This window comes from Gymnoscopelus microlampas (assembly GCF_963454915.1).
Source record: "Gymnoscopelus microlampas genome assembly, chromosome: 7".
Lineage (NCBI taxonomy): Eukaryota > Metazoa > Chordata > Actinopteri > Myctophiformes > Myctophidae > Gymnoscopelus > Gymnoscopelus microlampas.
Window position 1 is genome coordinate 42,912,985 of NC_139944.1, and position 21,294 is coordinate 42,934,278.

At 42.6% G+C, this 21,294-nt stretch overlaps 1 protein-coding gene across 1 annotated transcript in view; it reads left to right on the top strand.

The window, feature by feature from the left end:
* chchd6b (coiled-coil-helix-coiled-coil-helix domain containing 6b) overlaps positions 1-21,294 on the top strand; it is a 78,165-nt gene that overhangs the window by 30,294 nt on the left and 26,577 nt on the right. The window contains exons 5-6 of the mRNA XM_084062445.1: positions 1,291-1,374; positions 15,082-15,152. Coding sequence (XP_083918571.1) covers positions 1,291-1,374; positions 15,082-15,152 — 155 coding nt within the window. The remainder of the gene's footprint in view (positions 1-1,290; positions 1,375-15,081; positions 15,153-21,294) is intronic.

Genomic DNA, 21,294 nt, shown 5'->3' on the forward strand with positions numbered 1-21,294 from the left:
CTGAGTCCAATATTTGCTCCATCAAATCATCAAAATTCAGCTTCACTGAAAAGGCTGCCATCTTAAGAGTCTGTGAAATGTGTTCAATAGTAGAATCACTGCCATGTTATGATCATTGCAATGCTTGCCAGTGTCTAACATTTGCTAATAATTTTGTGCATATCTCTGTGTTCTCTTTGCAGTGCTGCTACAACTTTCATCATCTTATTCTGTTTTTTATTTTATTTTATTTCATCTATGATACAGATTCATTTCATTTTTGACATGAAATAATTCAATTCTCTCTCTAAATTCTTTTTCAATAAATGTGGTTAGAGCAACGCCTCTAGCTGACTGTAAAAACAAGTTTTTTTTGGGCTGAATCATGTAAATTTCAAGTTCTAGTTTCAAACTGTCATTTCCTCACATAAAATACCACCATAGAGCTGAGTTCCATTTATTTTAAGCTGAGCCGGTGACTTGTTTTCACAGTGTACAATCTTGTTCTTTTCTTCTCTGATGTCTCCTGCCTCCTGACTTCCTGTGCTTGCATGCTGCTACGCCATAGCCTAGACTGTGGGCCTTCTTACAGCCAATCTGCCAACTTTCTGCCTGGCACAGCTTGGCACAGCAGGCATAAAGCGCTTCACCTCATCCTAATGCCAACCTCGTCATATCAGCCGCTGCTTCACTGTGCCAGTCATAATATATACCACCTGATTGGTCTCGGAAGTTCTGATGGATCACAGGGGTTTGTGTACTGTTTATGATTTTAATGTGTTTCTGTCTGTTATTATGTCTAGTAGTAAGTAGAGGATAATGTGCGACAAGCTACACGGCTATTGAAATGTAATGCACATCATAGGGATGTAAAAGAACATCGTGGAGCCATAACTTCACACCCTGAATTGCATTACCTACCTAGAGATCAAATGAAATGGTGTGAATGTATTTGTTGTTAAGAAAACAAAAACATTCTGTTTGTGTTCTTCTTGCTTTTAGAGAGATTCATTAAGCAACAGTATAAGGCAGGATTACTTGCTATATTCAATGCTAGTCGACATTACAATAGTGTCACAATGTATGAGCCAAGTTTATATAAAAAACAAAACACTGTAGTTAATCAGCATGAATTATTCCATCACCTGATTGTTTTTGTAATTATTAGAATAATTGTAAAGCTGTCATTCTTTGCTTTTTTGCTGAAATCTGTTGTGCTTGTGTTCTCCTGTCTCTCTCTCTCTCTCCCCCCCCCCCCCCCCTCCCCTGTCTATGTCTGTCTCTCATTCTTACTTTCTTTCTCTCTTTCAGGCCAGACTGTTGGAGAGGAAAGAGAGGGAGTTGTCAACGATCTCAGCCTTCTATAAAGAACAGTTAGAAACGCTGGAGAAGAAGGTATTGCACATTTTTACTTCTACAAATCCTCAAAAGGCAAAAAATATATAGCTCATGTGATGTTATCACATGCTTATCATCATGCACTTCAAAATATTTCTAGATATTCCTGGATAAAATGTTCACCTGCACTTTGTCAAGAATCAAGATGGTGTATTTGTCACTACTCATTTATAGTGCTAATTTTGAAAGTGCAATATTTGTAGTAGATTATTTGCACACATATATAAATATATATATACTTTAATATGTTAAAGCAGGGGTCTTCAACAGGGGGTCCGGGACCCCTAGGGGGTCCTCAGAGTTACTACAGGGGGTCCGCCAAATCTTTGTGTGATATGATTTATTTTTTTTACCTTAACCACTTGAACCCTAGCATCCCTTTTCTGAGGAGAACTTTTAGCCAAAAATAGCAGATCTACAAGCTCTCAACGCCTCGCGCTGCGAGGCGTTGAGAGCTTGTAGATCGGCTATTTTTGGCAAAGAGTTATAGGTGTAGAGAGAAAAAAGAGCAGCAAAAGTTTATCTGAAACACAATTTTATACAATATAGAGGGGGTCCGTGCTTCATCTCTCTCAGCTAGGGGGTCCTTGGCCTGAAAACGTTGAAGACCCCTGTGTTAAAGCCTTTGGAAACTTGTCTTCAAGTAGTAAACAAGAATAAGACTACTAGCAGCCCCTAGTGGCCATGCTGCTCCTTACACCCACCTGGAAATGTTGGCAGAAGGTTCATCTTGCAAATTGCCTATCTATCAGGTTATGAAATATCTTGTGTGCAAAGTTGACATTTTGGCCTGAAAGCCTGGCACTAGAGGAAAGGTCATTGGTTCACTCAAATATTTTGGATTCTTCCCCCAGGAATGAATGTACTCAGAAAGTTTCATGGCAATCTGCCCATTAGATTTTGAGACAACTTATGCAAGTGGAAGTTTTGGCGTAAGGGTGGCGGTGATAAAGTGGGAAGTTTGGCCTTAGGGTGGGGCTAGAGGAAAGGTCATGGGATCACCAAAATCAGTTCATACTTTGTGAGCGCATAAGCGCATTACGTTTCATGGCAATATGCCTGGTAGAATTTGAGATAATGTGTGCAATTTGAAAATGTTGCTTAGGGTGGCGTTAGTAACACACACATGTTGGATCTATGTGGTAAATATGACTGTTTTAGGGGAGGGGCCATAAACTACATGTGGCACCATTATTACCTCTGCCCTGTCTGTCCTTCTGTCCTCTGTCTGAGGAAGATGGTGATGCCATACGAGAAGGCAGCAGTGATGAGAGCTCCCGACCGACCGACCTAGCAGTTTCTTGTTTATTGTACTTTTATTATGTTTTTTTGCCCATAATCCCATAAAGGCCTCGTTAGCAGCACCTTCACACATGATATACAAACGCTTATTCGGCTATCGCTCACCGTATACAGGAGTCTTTCCACTCGAACACTTGGTTCATAAACACTGCTGGATCAGATCTTTACACCATTCTGGCTACCTACTGCAGTAGGTGTTACTGTGGCTAGGCTTGTTCGATATTGATTTCCATACTCTTGATTTCTCTAAATTTAAAAATAACCAAAAGTCTATCCACCTACAGCCATTTAAAAAAATCAAATCATGTGGATCTTGGGGTCCCCATGGGAACAGCGTGGTTCCAATGTGGATCCCAGGCTTCATGTGGCACTGGCAATCAATCTGATTTGGATGTTTGGTGGGGCAATATCCTTCCTCTTCATTTTCACTGGCGTTAAGCTTTCATGTGTCAGAACTTCAGTGCACAGTACTCATTGGGGCTGATCCGTTTCATAACATGGCAGGTGAATCGATATTGTTAAAACTCCTGCTGGTATTTGCATTGTTTTGTGAATGTAAACTGCTGTGTTACCTAATTTGAGTTTCTTACTTGTAGAGTGTCAGATGTGTGGCATCTACTTTTTGATGGATGTAACAGCAAAATCCATCCACTGTTGTCTTGCTTACTCCGCGGAGCCAGTGTGATTGGTCTGTCAGTGTGCCCAGGCACAAACACGCGTGCGTGCACACGCACACGCACACACACACACACACACACACACACACACACACACACACCTACAATAACATTTTCTTGATTGTGCTTGGACTGAAAAGAATACAGAAAATGATGAAAGTCATTTCATATTTTCTTTTTAAATGGTAGGCTACATTCAGAAAAGCATTTGTTGACCCCTCCAAATTATTTGGCGACCCCTCGGGGGGTCACAAGCCCCTGGTTGATAACAACTGCTGTAGGGCTCCAGTTGTTAATGTACATCCATCCTTTATACCCCCCGGGGTCCAGCAAATACAAGGTTTTGACCTAGTCTTGTTTCTACTGGAAAAAGTGTTTTTTACACTCAAACATACTGTGCTTTTTCATCACTGTGTCTGTTGCCGGCAGCACTGTGGTCTTTTCACAGAAATAAAGAGCTGTTGAAGCTGTACATTGTGGGCTTTTAAGAAATGTTATCCTTTTTTAACTCGAGCTCTGCCACCTCCTCAGTGCTAATATGCCGCTGATCATTTTCGCTCCGTAAAAGCCAGCAGTGCAACGGTTTAGTAAAGGCTATGCTCCCTTTATTTTCTCTTTTCATTTCACATTCCACACTTGCACATAGACGCCATTAAAAGGCAGGATGTGCGACTGAAGGTCAGGACAAAGTGCCTCGTGCATTTAAGGGTGGATTGACAGAAGCTCATCAGAAGCAGGAAAGAGCAGGAGGACAGCTAGGGGGAAACAAGAGAGTAAAAAGAAGCAGCATTTATGGGCATTTAGTGGTGCAGTCGTACGTTCAAGAAGAACAGCGCATGGATAAAGAAGACACGACGCATAAAGGTTACATTCACTGGCGTTATTGTCTCCGCCAGGCCGAAAGGCATGGCGAGAGAGTATGTTTTACCCTCCGTCCGTCCTTCCGTCCGTCCGTGTGTCCGTGTGTCCTGTCTGTGTGTTACCAGCTAATCTCAGGCACCGTTGGCCCGGTCGCTGTGAAACTGTGCACACACACTCCCTGGATGCCAATTCAGAACCTCTGCCCCACATTTTTCACATGAGCCTGTTATAGCGCCACCAGGAGGCCGATTTGTGCAAAACCCATTTTTTCCCATTACACCTACAGCTTTTAACCAAAAGTCATGCAAATCGGTACACAGTATCTCTATAGTCATGTGATCAACCCGGATCTGTCCGATTTCCCATAATGCATCCTCATTGGCTAAGGTTGGCTTCCAAAGTTTGCAGGATTGGTCCGTTTTGAACAAACTGCCTCCAATCATGAACGCAGCTTGCCATTTCCATAAAATTGCACACGCACATTCCCACTAGGCCGAGGAAGAAATGCCACTTGAACATTTTCAAATCAGCCTCATGGTGGCGCTATAACTGGCCGATTTGCATTTTTAACTATAACTGCACCGATCTGCGTGAAACTTTGCACGCACACTCCCTAGAGGCCAAGGAAAAACATTGGACTGCATTTTTCACATCTGCTTTTTACAGCGCCACCAGGAGGCCGACTTATGTAAAATACATTTTTGGAGATTATTCCTTCAGATTCTGTCCAAAAAACACGCAAATTGGTACACTGCATCTCCATAGTCATGTGATTCTGATGGATCTGTCCGATATTTCATATTCCATCCTATTTGGCTTACAGTGGCTTCCAAAGTCTGCAGGATTGGTCAGTTTTAAACAAAATGCCTCAAAACATGAATGCAGTGTGCAATTTCCGTGAAAGTTTGCATGCAAATTCCCACTAGGCCGAGGAAGAAATGCCCCCCTTTTCACATTCACATTGGCCTCTATAGCGCCACCAGCAGGTCTAATTTAGCAAAACACATTTTTGGAACAAAATGCCTCAAATCATGAATGCAGTGTCCCATTGAAAGGCCTAAGAAGAAATGCCACCCTTTTCACATTGGCCTATTATAGCGCCACCAGGAGGCCACAATAACCTACCTGACCTGGCGGAGACCTGTGCTCCGAGGAGCACTTTTTCTAGTTTTTTTCTTTACTCCCCTCTTTCTGCATACACAAATTTACACAGACCCTCGCTGCAGTATTCAATATATGCTCAGTGGACCCCTCCATCTCCCTCGCCCATATTGGCAGTGGAGCCCATCAACTGGGATTCGGGTTGGGGGGGGGGGGCACCTTATCTGTTCCAAGGCACTCGCCTCCTCAGCCCTCTGAGTAAACCTTTTACATAGCCAAGTTAAATGGAGGGGCCTCCATACGCCGCAGCATGGCGAGCAGGACTCCCTTCGCCATGCTTGACGGAAAGGGACTGATTGGTGGAAAGGGGGAGGGGGAGGGGGGTGGGGGGGATGGAGGACGCTCTATCTTTCTTTCTTTTTTTCTGTCATTTCTTTTTCCCCCTCACTCGGAGCTGACCAGAATGTGGATGAGGGGGGCGAGAGAGAGGTGGGAACTGAGAGAGAGAGATAACGTGGCTATATGGACGGTGCATTAAACAGACAATCTGTCCCGAGCCGGCGTCTATCTCTCTCCCTCTCCTGGCTTCATCTCGTCTCTTTTCCCATCAGTCGCTCCATTCATTCAGGCCTTGCTTTCATGCCTCCTTTCCTTTCTCCAATCTATCATTCTTCCTTTCACTCTTGTACCTGTTGCAAATTCCAGTAGGTCTAATAGCCACTTAAAAGCCTGAATACATGAGCATTGATATGTGTGTCACCTTCATAAAAGCCGAAGCACAAATCAATTAATATTCTTCATTTTGGACTCGGGATTGAAACTAAACGTGAATGGAACTCGTCTGTCAAGTCAAGTGTATTTATATGTCCCCTAGGGTAGCTACCCTCACAAAAACATGCAGTAATCCTGGTCTCTATACTGCTTCCCCCTGGTCAGTCAGGGCGCCTGATGGAGGGGAAAGGAACTGGTTGGAATAACGTGTACCTTCCACACGCTACGTCCTACCGGGGAAACTCCCCCCTGTCAGGTGATAAGAAGGCTTGTTAGCTCTCATGCATTGAAGGAGGCATGAGCTCGGCTCTGGGCTCTCCCTAGGCTGGCAGAGGGAGTGTAGTGCCCAGGATTACTTAGACAATTGGCACTGGGTGAAAAAATGGGGTTGCAAAATCGTGGGATAAAGATTTGGGTTTAAAAAGAAATAAGTATTTATAGACCGCAGACAGTACATTTCATACAATGTTAACTCAATGTGTTTCAAAAATAAAAACAAAGAATGAATATACATACAAACACATACACAGTAACTAACATTTTGGAAGGATACATCCTATAACATTGGTAACTAGTTGTGCCTTATTACAACAACAACCTAAAGGTAGCATCACGTGACTAACGTAATGTTTGATGCGTGTCTTGAATCATGCCTCTGATTTATATGGTAATCTATCCTCTGGTATAACGGATGAACTGACTGACTCCAATGGACATGCAAATATGGTCTCAGTCATGGGGTACCCTACCCATTCAAGGAACCACTTGATGTCTCCTTCATGTTTTGCCAAATCATAGGATACTTCCTAGTTAGGTGATTTGGCTCCTAAGCAGACATGTTTTCTGAAAATGCTATTTTATCTCAGATGCTTGCAAATGAGACAGAGCTATTGTTGTGTAGCAGGGCTCCGCTATTGTCAGTATTGTCATGTTGGTGTTGTTAGTGCAGAGCTGGGGTTGAGGTACAGTATTGTGTGAAAGCCTTCAGAATGCTGATGCAGTTTATATAACAGTGAATAGCAGTCAGCCCAGCGTCTTTAGACTGAGTCACTGGACAGAGCCAGTCTATAAAGCTTTATTGATTTTGTACCCACATACTCAAAAACAAATATACAATACATGCATCCACCCACACACGCGTACAAGCACGTACACACACGCACGCGTATGAATTCTGAAGTCTTGATTGAGAAGCCAACGTTAACGCTGGCTAGATTAGAGAGGGAATCCACTGGTAATTGATGTGTGATCATCTCCTGAATCAACATTTAACTCTGGCTTAGCAACCACACCTTCTATAGGCTGATAACCTGTGTGTGTGTGTGTGTGTGTGTGTGTGTGTGTGTGTGTGTGTGTGTGTGTGTGTGTGTGTGTGTGTGTGTTGCGTGTGTCATACATGTGAAGTCAACAACAACTGCAGTCCGGTTTGCCGAAGGGATGAAAAGCGATAGCAACCCCTGGTGTGTTTATCTAAAGGCTGTGGATACTGATTGAGTCCACTAGACAGACAGACAGAGCATGTGTGTACGTGTGTGTGCCTGCTGTCACTACAAAGGTAATGGATCAGCTAACACAGGGAAGCTGTCGGAACCTTCCCGAACTCCCTATTGCGGTTAGAACTGCAGACTCACTCCCAATCTTCCGCCGTAATCTGAAGACTCACCTCTTCAGACTCCACCTTAGCCCGTAGCACTTGCCGTAGCCTTGACGACCTTGCAGGCTAATGCAAAGGCTAAAATGTAATAAACATTTGTAGACCTGGCATCCTATTATCTCTCAAGAACAGATTCTGCACTGCGTTGGAATCTGTCCTTAGGTTCGTCATAACGTGTGCACACTGTGTGGGAGTGGGCGTGCCTTCAGATCAGGAAGCAGGCCGCGCTTTACCCAATCAAATGTAGTGGGCGGTATTCACATGTCCGTCGTCCTTCCCTACTCGAAACTAGCCGAAACTAATTTAACAATAGCGTCCGCGGAGCAGACAAAACCACGGAAAGATATTCACATTTGAACTTACTCTTTCATCATAGAAACAAGTGGGCTTATAACCAAAACGATCCATGTTCTCTGGGAGAAGTGGTGTTAGTGTTCCGTGTAGAAATGTTATCTAGTCGGAATGAAAACGCAAGCTCACCACCGGAAGTGGAGCGGTGAAGGCAGACTTAAACCCCGTTTCCTTGCGCACATGTGCTGCGTCGGCATTGTCCCAGAGTCACACTGAGGAGGCACGAACAGCAGAGGTCGCTGTTTTTCCTTTTCAGTGTGTCTCTGGGTTCAGAGATTGGGCATCCTATAGTGTGTATAGTTTCAATGTACAGATTATTGATCTTTTTTTATATTATACTTTTTAGACAATAGCTTCTTGGTTTACCAATGATCCAAGATTACTATTTCTATGCATTTTGATGTACAGTATTACTTGTGTTTTCCTTGCTTACTGTAAATCGCTCTGGATTAAGAGCGTCTGCTAAATGCCTAAATTGGTAATTGTGGTCGATTCAATACAGAGCTTTGTTTCCTACATTTTCCAAATTGATTTCTAGACATCGGTAATTGGTGGTCTAGGACCAAAAAAAACTGTTACTTTTCAGGATTCAAATTCAAAAATATCAAAAGTAGCAGATTTACAAGCTGGAGGTGTCAAGCTTGTGGATCTGCTACTTTTGATGCTTTTGTGTGACGCTGTAGTATGATCAAGTAGTAGGGCATTAATCTACGAAACAACACAAAAAGTTAAAATATGGAGATAAGAGGTTTCTGGCCGACAACAGCGATATAGCAACAACTAAAATGACACAGAGGCGTCCCCAGCTTGAAAGCTATAACTACGTGTGGGTGCAACAGGTCTAAATTAGGGATGTCCGATATTATCGGCCTCCCGATATTATCGGCCGATATTAGCATAAAAATTGATATCGGGAAAATATCGGTATCGGTTTTTGAAAAAATAAAACATTTTTTTTTTTTTTTGCTTTATAAATAAGTTACAGGAGTTCTTACTGTATATGGTGTGTGTGATATGAAATTTGAGCTTACCCTAATCACAATAATCCCCGCATATATCGGTATCGGTTGATATCGGTATCGGTAATTAAGAGTTGGACAATATCGGTATATCGGTTATCGGTAAAAAAGCCAATATCGGACAACCCTAGTCTAAATGGGTTAAAAGAACAGAGTTGTGGCCCGGATCACTGACCTAGCGGCCCGGGCACCTAGGCTCAATGTAGCCTGACAGCGCATCGCTTTGCTGCGTGTCTCGCCCCGTCTCTCTCTCTCTGCCTCTTTCCTGTCGATCTACACTGAAAAAAATATCAATAAAGGCAGAAAAGCCCCAAAAGAAATCTTAAAAAAGAAGAAGAAAAAGAACAGAGTTGTAGCAAACAACAACAAACCTGCAGTTTTCTGGAGTTTGTTCCAGATAACTGGTGCACTAAAGGGACTATGGGGATAGAAAGCAGGCCTGTCCCAGATGACCCCAGAGGTCAGGTTGATTTATAATGTAGCAGAAGTTCAGGAATGTTTACCGTTTATAAACCATCAGTAGTATGTTGAAATCAATTATTTGACAGACAGTGTAAAGACCTGAGAACTGGAGTAATATATGATCCACATTCTTGGTCTTAGTGAGGATTTGAGCTGCAGCCTTCTGAATCAACTGCAGCTGGCTGTTCGATTTTTTTAAAAGGAGACCTTTAAAGACACCATTATAGTAGTACAATAGACAAGAGTCAACTGAAGATAAATGCATGATTTTTTTCCCCTTCAAAATCCTGCTGAGAAATAAGTCGTTTAAACTGTGATATAATTCTTAAAGGCTAACTAGGTAACTTTGAGCCTAAATTAAAAAAAATATGTATATATATATATATTTTGCATTTTTCAGCCACTATATAATTATCCTGGCATGTTTCCTTGCAGAAAGAGCATCTCTCTGGCTGTATTTTGGGTTTGTTCCACTGTTTATGTAGCTATTCATCCCTTGCAGGGATGCCTCTGTCTGTGGGGGGAGGCGGGGGGGGGGGGGGAACTCGCCCGGAGCTCTTAATTGATCCCTTTGAACTGAGTTGAATAATTGGGCCGTAAAAGTGTCATACTTGTTCTGTGCTCGTTAGTGCTCTCTCTAATCAATTAATGCATCAGAGACAGCCATCACTTTGATACCTTTCAGAGAGGGAAGGGGGGAGTGTGTGTGTACACACACAGATCTGAAAAGTTACCTAGTTGGCCTTTAAGGTGAGAGTAGGCTGATGTACAGTAATTGTCTTAATGTGGCTGTAGAATTCACATCCATGACTCCAATTCCATGAATACAAGAAATGTTTCTGGCATGGGTTGTGTTTTTTATCATTAGTGATTGAAGCTGAGAACTGACTTTTAATCATTCTTACTTGGCTCCAAAAACTAAACATTTTGGCACATCCAATAGTTGATTTGTTTTATGCACTTATTCAGTGCCTGTATTGGACCATAGTCCCCCGATTATATGGTTATGTAAATGTGTATCATTTACATAATTATGGTAACATGTTTTGTTGTTTTCCATAATCTGGGCCCCAGAATGGAGCCTTGGGGAACTCCACATGTCATTTTGCCTGCTCAGATGTGTAATTACAGAAAGTAGTCCCAGACACAAGACACCAAAACACACAATTTTCCCTTCCCTTCCTCTCTGCCAAGGTATTTCCTGCTGTCTCTCTCCATGCCATGATTCATTGTGGAGTCTCAGTTTAAAATGCACCTTCTATAATCCCCACCCCAACACACATTTTAACCATTTATTTATGTCCACATAAAGGAGAATACATACAGGGACACAAATATTATAGGTGCAGTAGGGTTACACACACACACACACACACACACACACACACACACACACACACACACACACACACACACACACACACACACACACACACACACACACACACACACACACACACACAGAGTTCCCAAATCTTGCTGCTGTGTTCGCACATATGTATTCTCCTTGTACTGTAGGTATGGGAGTTTTTTGTCGTTTTTTTTGCCGTTGGTCACACCACCCCACCCCCCATCAACTGCCATCCCATCTTAGTAACAGCACGCCGTTATGCACATTTCTGCATACATACATGCACCTGGTTGCACACATGATTGGACTTAGTTACAGTACATACCTGTAAGTGCACACATGGTCTCACAGATACATGTGTGCATGCACTCTAATCCCCTCTATGAGCTTCCTCACAGCTCCTTATAACCCCGTTTTGCCCTGTTGATGGTTACGGTTCTCTTCTGCTGTCTCTCCACATCATGATTTTTGTCTCTACTGGTGCTCACAGGGTGTTTGCGTGTGTGTGTCAGTGATAATACTGACACCACTCTGGTGTCTTGAGAGCTGGATAGTAGGCTAATACATAGAGAAGCACATACAGATAGATGCATACATACCGTGCAACCCAGTCCCCAGCCACCCTGACTGAAAACGTTGTAAACGCTGCTGTGTCATTGCAAGCTTTACCCTGAAACGCATTTCCTGCCAGGAAACCATTGAGGTCCATAAATGTAATTGGATTAAAGGAGAGTTTTGTTCATCTTTTCCTCTCACCCAGGCTGTCTATCTATAGCATGCACAGAGAAAGGGAGGGGGAGAGAGAGGTTTGATCAGTAATTTGTGACACACTGTAAATCATGTTAACACCTCACCCATTTGCAAGGCAAATAAACCTTGGCCTTGTTATTGCAACGGCTTCTCCTACCCTGCGGAATGTGTGAAGTGTTGATTTAACCACCCTGACACCCCTATTTTTGACGTGTATAACTGGCATGTCATTGATGTTGTGTCGTTTTCAAAACATTTAAAAAATAGCAGACCTACAAGATCGGCTATTTCTGCCGTCCAAACCAACCACTATAACTATATATCATTCACCGTTGTCGTCATTATAGTTGTAGTGTACTGTAGACTCAGCCACCCATTTAGAACAATATGTAAAACAATATATTTTAGTTATAGTGCTTGATGTGGATGACACTGAATTTTGCTGCGTACACTTGTCAGAACCATATCACACCATCCTTTCGGCCGCTGCCCTATCCTTGAAGCCTTTTGGACTGAGCTTCGGCAGACAGTCCTCTACCAATAGTTTAGAGGTTCACTTCACCTCTAAACTAGCATTTAGAATGCCTTATCCTCTGTGATTTTTTTTCCCTCTGCCCTCCATCATCCCAGGAACCTTGGGGCTTTAAGCCCCTGTGGGGCCCCCTTTTCATCTTTGCTCAAACACTCACCATCCCACAAGGCTTTCTATCCACTAACTTTCAACTTTCAACAGTATGCCCAGGGATCCCTTGGCCTAAAGCTAAATGCTAAGTCGCAAACTTATCATTACATATTCCCAGAGAGCCCGTTAAAGTGTTAGCTGACTTGTCTCCGCCAAGAGGACAGACCGCCTGTCTCAATGTAAAATAAGGGTCAGCTTAAGACCGGTTATTCAGGGTATCAGTGTTAGTATGATGACATAAATGTTTAAGAGCTAGTTCAACCTCTTTGACTGTGACCTGTGTTTGGCTATGGAAGGATGGAACCTGTCTTTTAATTGAGTATGGGTTACGCTGGAATGAGTTGTTACTCCCCTGGAGGTGTGGCATTTAAGTCCAGTCCAGATACAGCGGCAAAGGAGTGGAGGGCTTAGCAACAACTGCAGCCAAATCCTGAATCCTGTCCTGGATAATCCAATATACTGTAACACAGCCACCAAATCTAACTGGCAGGAATAAATCCTTACACCCTGGGTTGTTTGGTATTTTCATACAGAAAATGTCCACTGCAAGATGCAACTGGTCAAGTCAAATACAATGTAAACTTTAAAAGAACAAGGCTAGACTAGACAGCTCCTCTTTGTTCTGACATTGATTTTGTTCTTGGAAGATATTTGTAAGGTTGTCTTTGTGTGTTCTTCTCTGTTGAAGGAGCAAGAGACAGGAGAGACACTGTAATACCTATTATCAAGTTAGACTTTTAGAATGATGACTGACTTAAATCTTTGCAAAGCATTACATCAAATAATATATGTATATAATAATGGTCCTCTCTGTGCAGTTGACAAAGCTTTCAGACACGTAGTTAAATTAATTAGCGGTTATCTGGCTAACTGGCTTGAATCCCCCTACATATAATAGCCCTTTCAGGTGACGTCTGCATGATATTTGACATATTCAAACACTTTGGAGGGATTCTTTTAATTATAAAACTTAACCAAATCAGTTTTATGTAGCTCGGCAATCATCCACTTTACATTAGGGTAAATTCTGTATAATTGTCATTGGTTTTCATGTCAATTATTTGTGCTGTTATGGTTATTGATAAGATCTATAATAGTGTGTTTGGACCATGATATAAATCGTAACCACATTATACACATTTAATCCACCGCCTACAGAGCGTGGCCTTGTGGTTCAATGTGTGCACATAGCAGCGTGATCTTGAGTTGTGTGGTTCACTGTATCTACTTTTTGGGGACAGAGACACGGAGATGAATACAGAGATAGATGCAGACAAACCTTGTTATACACGACTAGGCACGTTCAGCGCCACGGCGTAAAAATGTCAGGAGTACCGTGCTGGATGATACGTTTTGAAATAATGAGATTTGAATAAGTCTAGGGATTGCAGAGAAGGTTTGTGATTGATCCCATCTTTTCCTGCTCACTCACTTCAATTATCTACCTCTCCTATCGCCCCATCTATTGGGAATATGGGAGATAATTAAGGGAAAGCTGTAGTGCCGGGTGCAGTGGTTATTGGTTTAAAATGGTGATTACTGCACAGAGAGTTGAGAGTAGTCTGTGTGAGAGGGAGGCAGTGGAGTGGAGTGGCATGAGATTGGCTTCCTGTCTGGGGCATTTTAGACAAACCGTATTGCATCGGTTCCAGCGCAACGTCTGTGTATGTGATCATTTTCCTCCCGGGGCTGATCGCGCTAAACGTAGTCTCAATAACCCAGAATATCCCCTGGCCGGGCTGAAAATACTGCACACCTTGGATTTATTCTTTTGAACAGACTGTGTAACATATTGGTCGAGGAGTGCCAACATAAAAATAATAATAATAAAATGTCCTAAAGCTACGATTGCTTCCACTCTACTACTACTATATGTTGGCTTTAACACCAGCGACTCATGGGGTATACTATAAACCTGTGCACTATCCGGAGGGTGACCGGCATAGTGCATTGTCCCTGATTCGATTCTGACTGGAGACCTGCATGTCCTTGCCCCTCTCCGCCCTCCATTTTCCTCTTTTCTGTCCTATCTAAACAGAAATGACTGTATGCTCATGGCAGTCAGCCCCTGCTGTGTAGTTAACACTGTGCTGTACTGATTATACCACTATATAAAGGTTAGTGTGGTGAACATTACCGTGCCCTCAGACTTGGGGCCTCAGCTGTGTAGTAATTGCTGTTTAAATGCCACTGTTCCTCACACAAAATAAAACTTTATGGGTGTGCCAACGGGCCATCTACGGTCTGATTTGTTGGCTACGCCATGAGGTTTATAGGTGGCTAAGTTAACGAATGTGACATTTCAGATGATGCTTTATGTGTTAAGACTACTGTAGACGGTTTATTACAGCTTGGTATGAAAGTTGACTTCTCAGAAGTCATTAAAACAGTTGACAACCTGGGAATATTGCTTGGATGTGCAAGTAGTAAAGTCTGTCATGGGGACTTGACTGAAGGTGTTGTTTTCTTTTCTTATATTTTTATGTGCTTTTGTTTCTTCATAACGATATGAACTTGAAACTGATTGATTTTAAAAGCCGGGATCTTTATTAGCATATGCCTGAACAGCCCATTTTCTAGAGGACATTTCATCAAGATCGAACACAAAGAAAATGTGAAGAGTATTAAAGTCTGACCTAATATGACCTCTCTCTCTCTCTCTCTCTCTCTCTCTCTCTCTCTCTCTCTCTCTCTCTCTCTCCCCCCCTCCCCTCTCCCACCAGAACCTTGAAAACTACAAGCAGACAGCTGAACAATACAGCCAGGCAGCTAGCAAGGCAGAGGCTCACATCCGGTAAGTAACTGCTGTGAATTAGTCTTGTAGCACCAATCTCAGGAAAGCTAAAAAGATCTTTTCAGAAAATTCGCACTGCCTTATTACATCCTGAGCCCTTTTATGACTTCATCATACTGATATACTTTCCCTGGTGAGTCCAATAGTATCAGAGGACTTGTGTATATGCTGAACTGGTGAACGTGCTCATAAATAATCACCAAATACTACAAGTTGAGAATCCTCTGGCCTACTCGGTACTCAGCACTATTTGGTATGCATCAAACTAATCAATTCGATCTCTATTATAAAACATCTCTATTATAAAACATAATCAATTTTTTAAAACATTATTTGTCTTCTATTTGTATTTGTCACACAATTTTTATAGGGCTTAAATGGTTAATCAGAATAATAACATCGGTTCAAAAGTATTTGATAGAATACTTACTAAGCACGGTGGGGGGGGGGGCACGGTGGCGCAGTCGGTAGCGCTGTCGCCTCACAGCAAGAAGGTCCTGGGTTCGATTCCCGCCGGGGATGCTGTCTTCTCCTCCGCGTCATCAGCGCCCATACCCTAGGTGGGGTTGGCAAAAGGGCCTACTCTGTGTGGAGTTTGCATGTTCTCCCCGTGTCTCCTAGGGTAGTTAATACCCTCACAAAAACATGTAGTAATCCTGGTCACTATACCGCCTCCCCCATGACAGCCGGGGCGCCTGATGGAGGGGAAGGGAACTGGTTGGAATAACGTGTTCCTTCCACGCGCTACGTCCAACCAGGGAAACTCCCCCCTGTCAGGTGACAAGAAGGTCAGTTGGCTTCCATGCACTGAAGGAAGCATGAGCTCGGCCCTGGCCTCCCCAGGCTGTGGGGGACTGGTGTAGCGCTGGTGTAGGGCTGGTGTAGTGCCCAGGATCACTTAGGAAATTGGCACCGGGTGAAAAAAAATGGGTTACAAAAATCGCAGGATAAAAATTTACGTTAAAAAAAAAAGAATACTTACTAAGAAAATATTCGATTGTTGCAGCCCTATTCAGCATTATCCCTCTCTTTCTTTCTTTCTTTCTTTCTTTCTCTGTCTTGAACACATTATTTTATGATAGAGCTTGTGTGACAACAGAGCTACTGTACCAAGTGAAAATCGGGTGGAAATCCGAAATTAAAATGAAATGACTTTTGTTTGGCTCCTCGGACATTGCAGCAGCAACATGATAAACATCAATAGTGATAGGAAACCAAAAAGAACAAAAGGAGAGGAACGAGAAAAGAATAGAACAGACATTTACACATTATATATGGCAGTCCGTGAATAGTAGCAGCAAAATAGATTAGAGTGGAAAAGAGAAAAGTGCCTCTCACCTAACTGTAAAGATTATCAGCGTCCGTACTATATACGTGTATATTGCGTGTGTATGTGTGTGTGCGTGTGTTGAACCAAAGCGCTGTACACTCAGTAACAAAATATACCAAGAGCAAAAACAGGACAACATGTTGACACATGGATTTTGAAAATTCAGACTTAGAGTTGCTATTTTCCACTAGGCAAAGGAGTACAAGTGAGTTTTAAAACGTGATTTAAACACATGGCAGGTTTTGAGACGCTCTAACATGGGGACCGTGGAAGCTTGTTCCACAGTTTGGGCGCTACAGCGGAAAACGATCTATCTCCCCGGGTCTTCAGCTTTGTTGGAGACCCGGGGAGATAGATCGTTTTCACTGAGCACAATTTAAAACTGTTGCTTTAAATTGTGCTCTATAAATAAAGTGGATTGTGTGTGTGTGTGTGTGTGTGTGTGTGTGTGTGTGTGTGTGTGTGTGTGTGTGTGTGTGTGTGTGTGTGTGTGTGTGTGTGTGTGTGTGTGTGTGTGTGTTTTATGGCCTGGAGGTCTGTTAAAGTTGTATTCTATGGGGATAGGAGACATCCTACTGTATGTACCCCCAGATACTATGGGTACCTGGGGCACCTGGGCCAGCTTTAACCAAGAGTCAATAGCAACAGCAGAATAAGCTGTTTGGCATTGGCATTGAGCCAAGATTGGTCACATGTTTCATGGCCCATGGGCGCAACCCACATACTCAGTTACGTTGCTCATCCCACAAAGCATGTTCCTTACAAATGGGGCACCATTTAAAAGGTAAATAGACAGGCTTTCCAACTGTATGAAAGTTATTGTCAAGAAGTTATAATATTGTTATAATAAAGAATCTACCAAACACACATTTCTGAAGTGTGTGTGTGTGTGTGTGTGTGTGTGTGTGTGTGTGTGTGTGTGTGTGTGCGTGTGCGTGTGCGTGTGCGTGTGCGTGCGCGTGCGCGTGCGCGTGCGTGTGTGTGTGTGTGTTTGTGTGTCAGGCAAAATCACTTTGACTTTAGAAATCTTTCAAAAATAGCAGGTCTACAAGCTCACACACGATGGACACGTTATGAGCTTGTAGATCGGCTATTTTAGCTACTTTTGTTCCACACTCTTGTACGACGAAGTAGGGCATTAATAAAATATGAAAAAAAAAACATACAAATTGAAATAGGGAGATACAGAACAACGTTTCTGCCCGACAGCAACGATTGACTACCCCGGTCTTGAACACTAGTGTTTTGTTATGGAGCTGGTGTGGCAGCAGAGCTACAAAGTGAAAATGGAAACAGCATGGTTTTGCAAGGAATTGAACGGTCCCTGTGGGACGGCAGCAGAGTTCTGAACACAACAGCTGTTGGGAGAATAAAAATGTTTCATTCCGATCAGGGTCGGTGCCATACGAGCACGGACTGTGTGCCTGCATGGCGCTGCCAATTCACGCCCCTTCCACAGCACCCATTCTCACCCCTATTTGAAAGAGAGAGAGCCGGGAGGCTTGGTCAGTGCCCACGTTGTCAAAAAGCCATTCATTCTGTCCCTTTCTCATGCGCATGGTGAGTCATTATATCACTAAGCTGACGAGTGAGAGAAAACGGGATTGATTCAGCCTACTGTGTTAGTTTCCTCCTCCGCCTTGGAAGATTTGGGCATTTTCACCATATTTCTTTTAAACCATCCTCTAAAACAGTGGTTGTGAAACATTTTCATGTCAAGGACCCCCAAATTGATGGGTTTTCGGCTGCAGACAATTTGAAAAGATGTTGTGCCAGGGACCCCATAAGATTCATCAACATATAGATGGATGGATGTATGGATGTTTGTATGGATTTTTATGAACAAAAAAACAGTTCAAACCTGCAGAACACTAGAAACATGAACATGGTATCACAGGAGGTTGTAATAAAGCAAAGGACACTTTCAAACACGGAGATTAAATAGACCGGGATTAACAGGACACAGGCCAACTCAACATACAATTTAGACACGATAACTAATAATCACAGGGAGGTGAGATAAGACCATGCCCCCAGAACCACGGTAGAACAGTGAAGCACCCGTCGCCTGGTGGTCAAATCTGGGATTGCAATACTTCCGCATTTAAAACGCCGCTACTGTGCGCTTGCTCGGTGCTCAAGTCTTTTGCATTTGGGCACCAACATTTGGTGCTCAATTCAAGAAAAATGCGGAATGTAGAGCGTTCTTCCGGGTGCTTCAAACGCTGGTGATTAAAATGAATAGCTGGGGGCCGGGCAGTCTGTCCTCTAGATATATTATAACGCTAATGGACAAAACAGGTAACAGTAGCTAATGCAGACAGGAAACTCTAGGAACATTACTACAAAATAAAATGAACAAAACAGTAAAATAAACCTAAAATCTTTTTTTTATAATTAATGACAGGGCGGTTTATTTGAGAAATCTACCGTAATTTCGCCATCCTGCTTGGCTGCTCCCCGTCCTGTCCCCCTCTCGTTACTGTGTGACTGTGTGAGCTCCATATGTGAGAGTCTGGTATCTGAAAATGCTCTCAGCTCATTGCACTCAGCCCATTGGCTCATTTACTCATGACACGACCAATGAGAGAAGTGTTTTCAGCGTTGCTAAGATACGATAGGCCTGTGCCTCATAGCGATAGGCTCTGCTACCCCCCACAGCCTCCCTCCATTCAAAACACAACAAGCAAGCATGGATTAACGCGACTGACAGTACTACCCACTCAGAACAGAAGTGTCATGTCTAAAGGAAAAACAAGAGACGTCAGAAGAATATAATAGAACTGACAGGGTGGCTAGAAAGTGTGACAGAAGATTATGTACACAAAGAAAGGGCACAGACTGCCGCTGAATTTACAGTAGAATCCATGATGTAAACATCATGCATCAGGTGAAATTCACAAGAAAAGTGAGAAGCAGCTTAGAAGCCAGGGAGCACTGACACAATTCCTTGTTCGCCAAGCGACCCCAGAGGCTAACATGGTAGGCCATGTGAAATAAGCATGTTTATTTTGTTTTTAAAACCCAACTCTGGTTGTTGTTACTTAGGTTAGTATGCAAATATGACTAGTTAAACTACTGTGTAACCAGAATAGTGCATGGCACATAAGAAGCCTGTATGCTTTGGAAAAGGGTTTGAAATAAGGAAATGTATACATGATTTGAACATGCTTGTTTAACATTTAACATTCAAGGCCTAATTTCAACAATTGCTATAAAGCCTGTGGATGCCATTATGGCATAAACAATAAGTTGAAGTGTATATTTTGCAGGGTTCAAATCATGTATACTTTACAGTATTTCATACCATTTCCCAAACCATACTTTTATTATTTACTTGTTCACATACTGGAAACAATTGCCAATTTCAAACTGCAAAACATACACAATACACATCTGGTGTATGGTTGAAGCATTGCATTTCCTTGTGATTATGGTATACATAGGACTTGTTACAACCATGTTACAGTTAGTGTAATGCAGTAATGCAGGTGTTTGGTATTGTGTGTTATATGGTTTCGGGTATGTGAATCTGCAATCTTAAATTGACTTGACATTTGCTCTTAGCTGTAGCCAAACTCCTGTCCTGTCTTTTATTATTACTGCTGTTCCTGCTGTGACACATGAATCTCCTATGGGGATTACATGATGCTTCTTAAGGGACTTCTTGATAATACTGCTTGACGCACCCAAGAGAGCCTACAGTATACGGTATTTATGTAGGTTTTTACATATTTGGTGAGAGGAGAGAGAACTGTTTGAGGACTGATGAGGCCAGGAGGAGAGTTGATGTGGTTGCTTGGTAAGTAGATAAGAAAAATGTTGTCAGAAACATCCTTATACTGTTTTGTTTATTATATATGTCATCGGAGATTCATGGCTTCTGCATCATAATCTGAACGGTGACATCAACAAGACGCTGATTAGACTCTGAGTGTTTTTATATCAATTAATTAAGTGTGAAACCTGTTCTGGACAGAACAACAGGGACCAACCACCCTTCTGTGGCCTTATAGCTATAATTAGGATCATTAATGCCATTCATTTATTTTATGACACACTCAAAATAATGAGTTTGTCGGAACAATGACAATACGATAACATCCCAAAACTCCAGAACAGAGAGTTCAGTCTCAACTCCCCCGAACTGACCCCACTTTGCATTTTAATTATAGCTATAAAAATAGCACGGGTTAAAAAGCTCAGTGAGCTTGTAGATCAGCTGTTTTCGAGCATTCTTTAAATCTTATTCACCTATTATGTCCCTGCTTTTGGCACGACTAATGACATGCCCAAAATAACAACTCAATATCGGCTCAATAAGTGAGTGTTTAATTAATTGACATCTCACAGAACCTATTTTTTTCCTTTTTTTTATCCACGATTTTGTAACCCCTTTTTTCACCCAGTGCCAATTGTCCATGTAATCCTGGGCGCTACTCTCCCTCTGCCAGCCTAGGGAGAGCCCAGAACTGAGCTCATGCTTCCTTCAATGCATGCAGGAGCTAGCAAGCCGCTTCTTATCACCTGACAGGGGGAAGTTTCCCCGGTTGGACGTAGCGCGTGGAAGGAACACGTTATTCCAACCAGTTCCTTTCCCCTCCATCAGGCGCCCCGGCTGACCAGGGGTAGGCAGTATAGAACCTCATTTGTACCCACTACTTGTATTGTTTGTCAAATTCTAGCCGCAGTTGATGGTGTTAGTCGTTGACTTGTTTTTGTTTTATCCATGGAGAGATGATACCTGTGTTTTATTATTCTAAGGTACAGTACAGTACCATTACATAAAGAAGGCAGGATTACATATCTGTT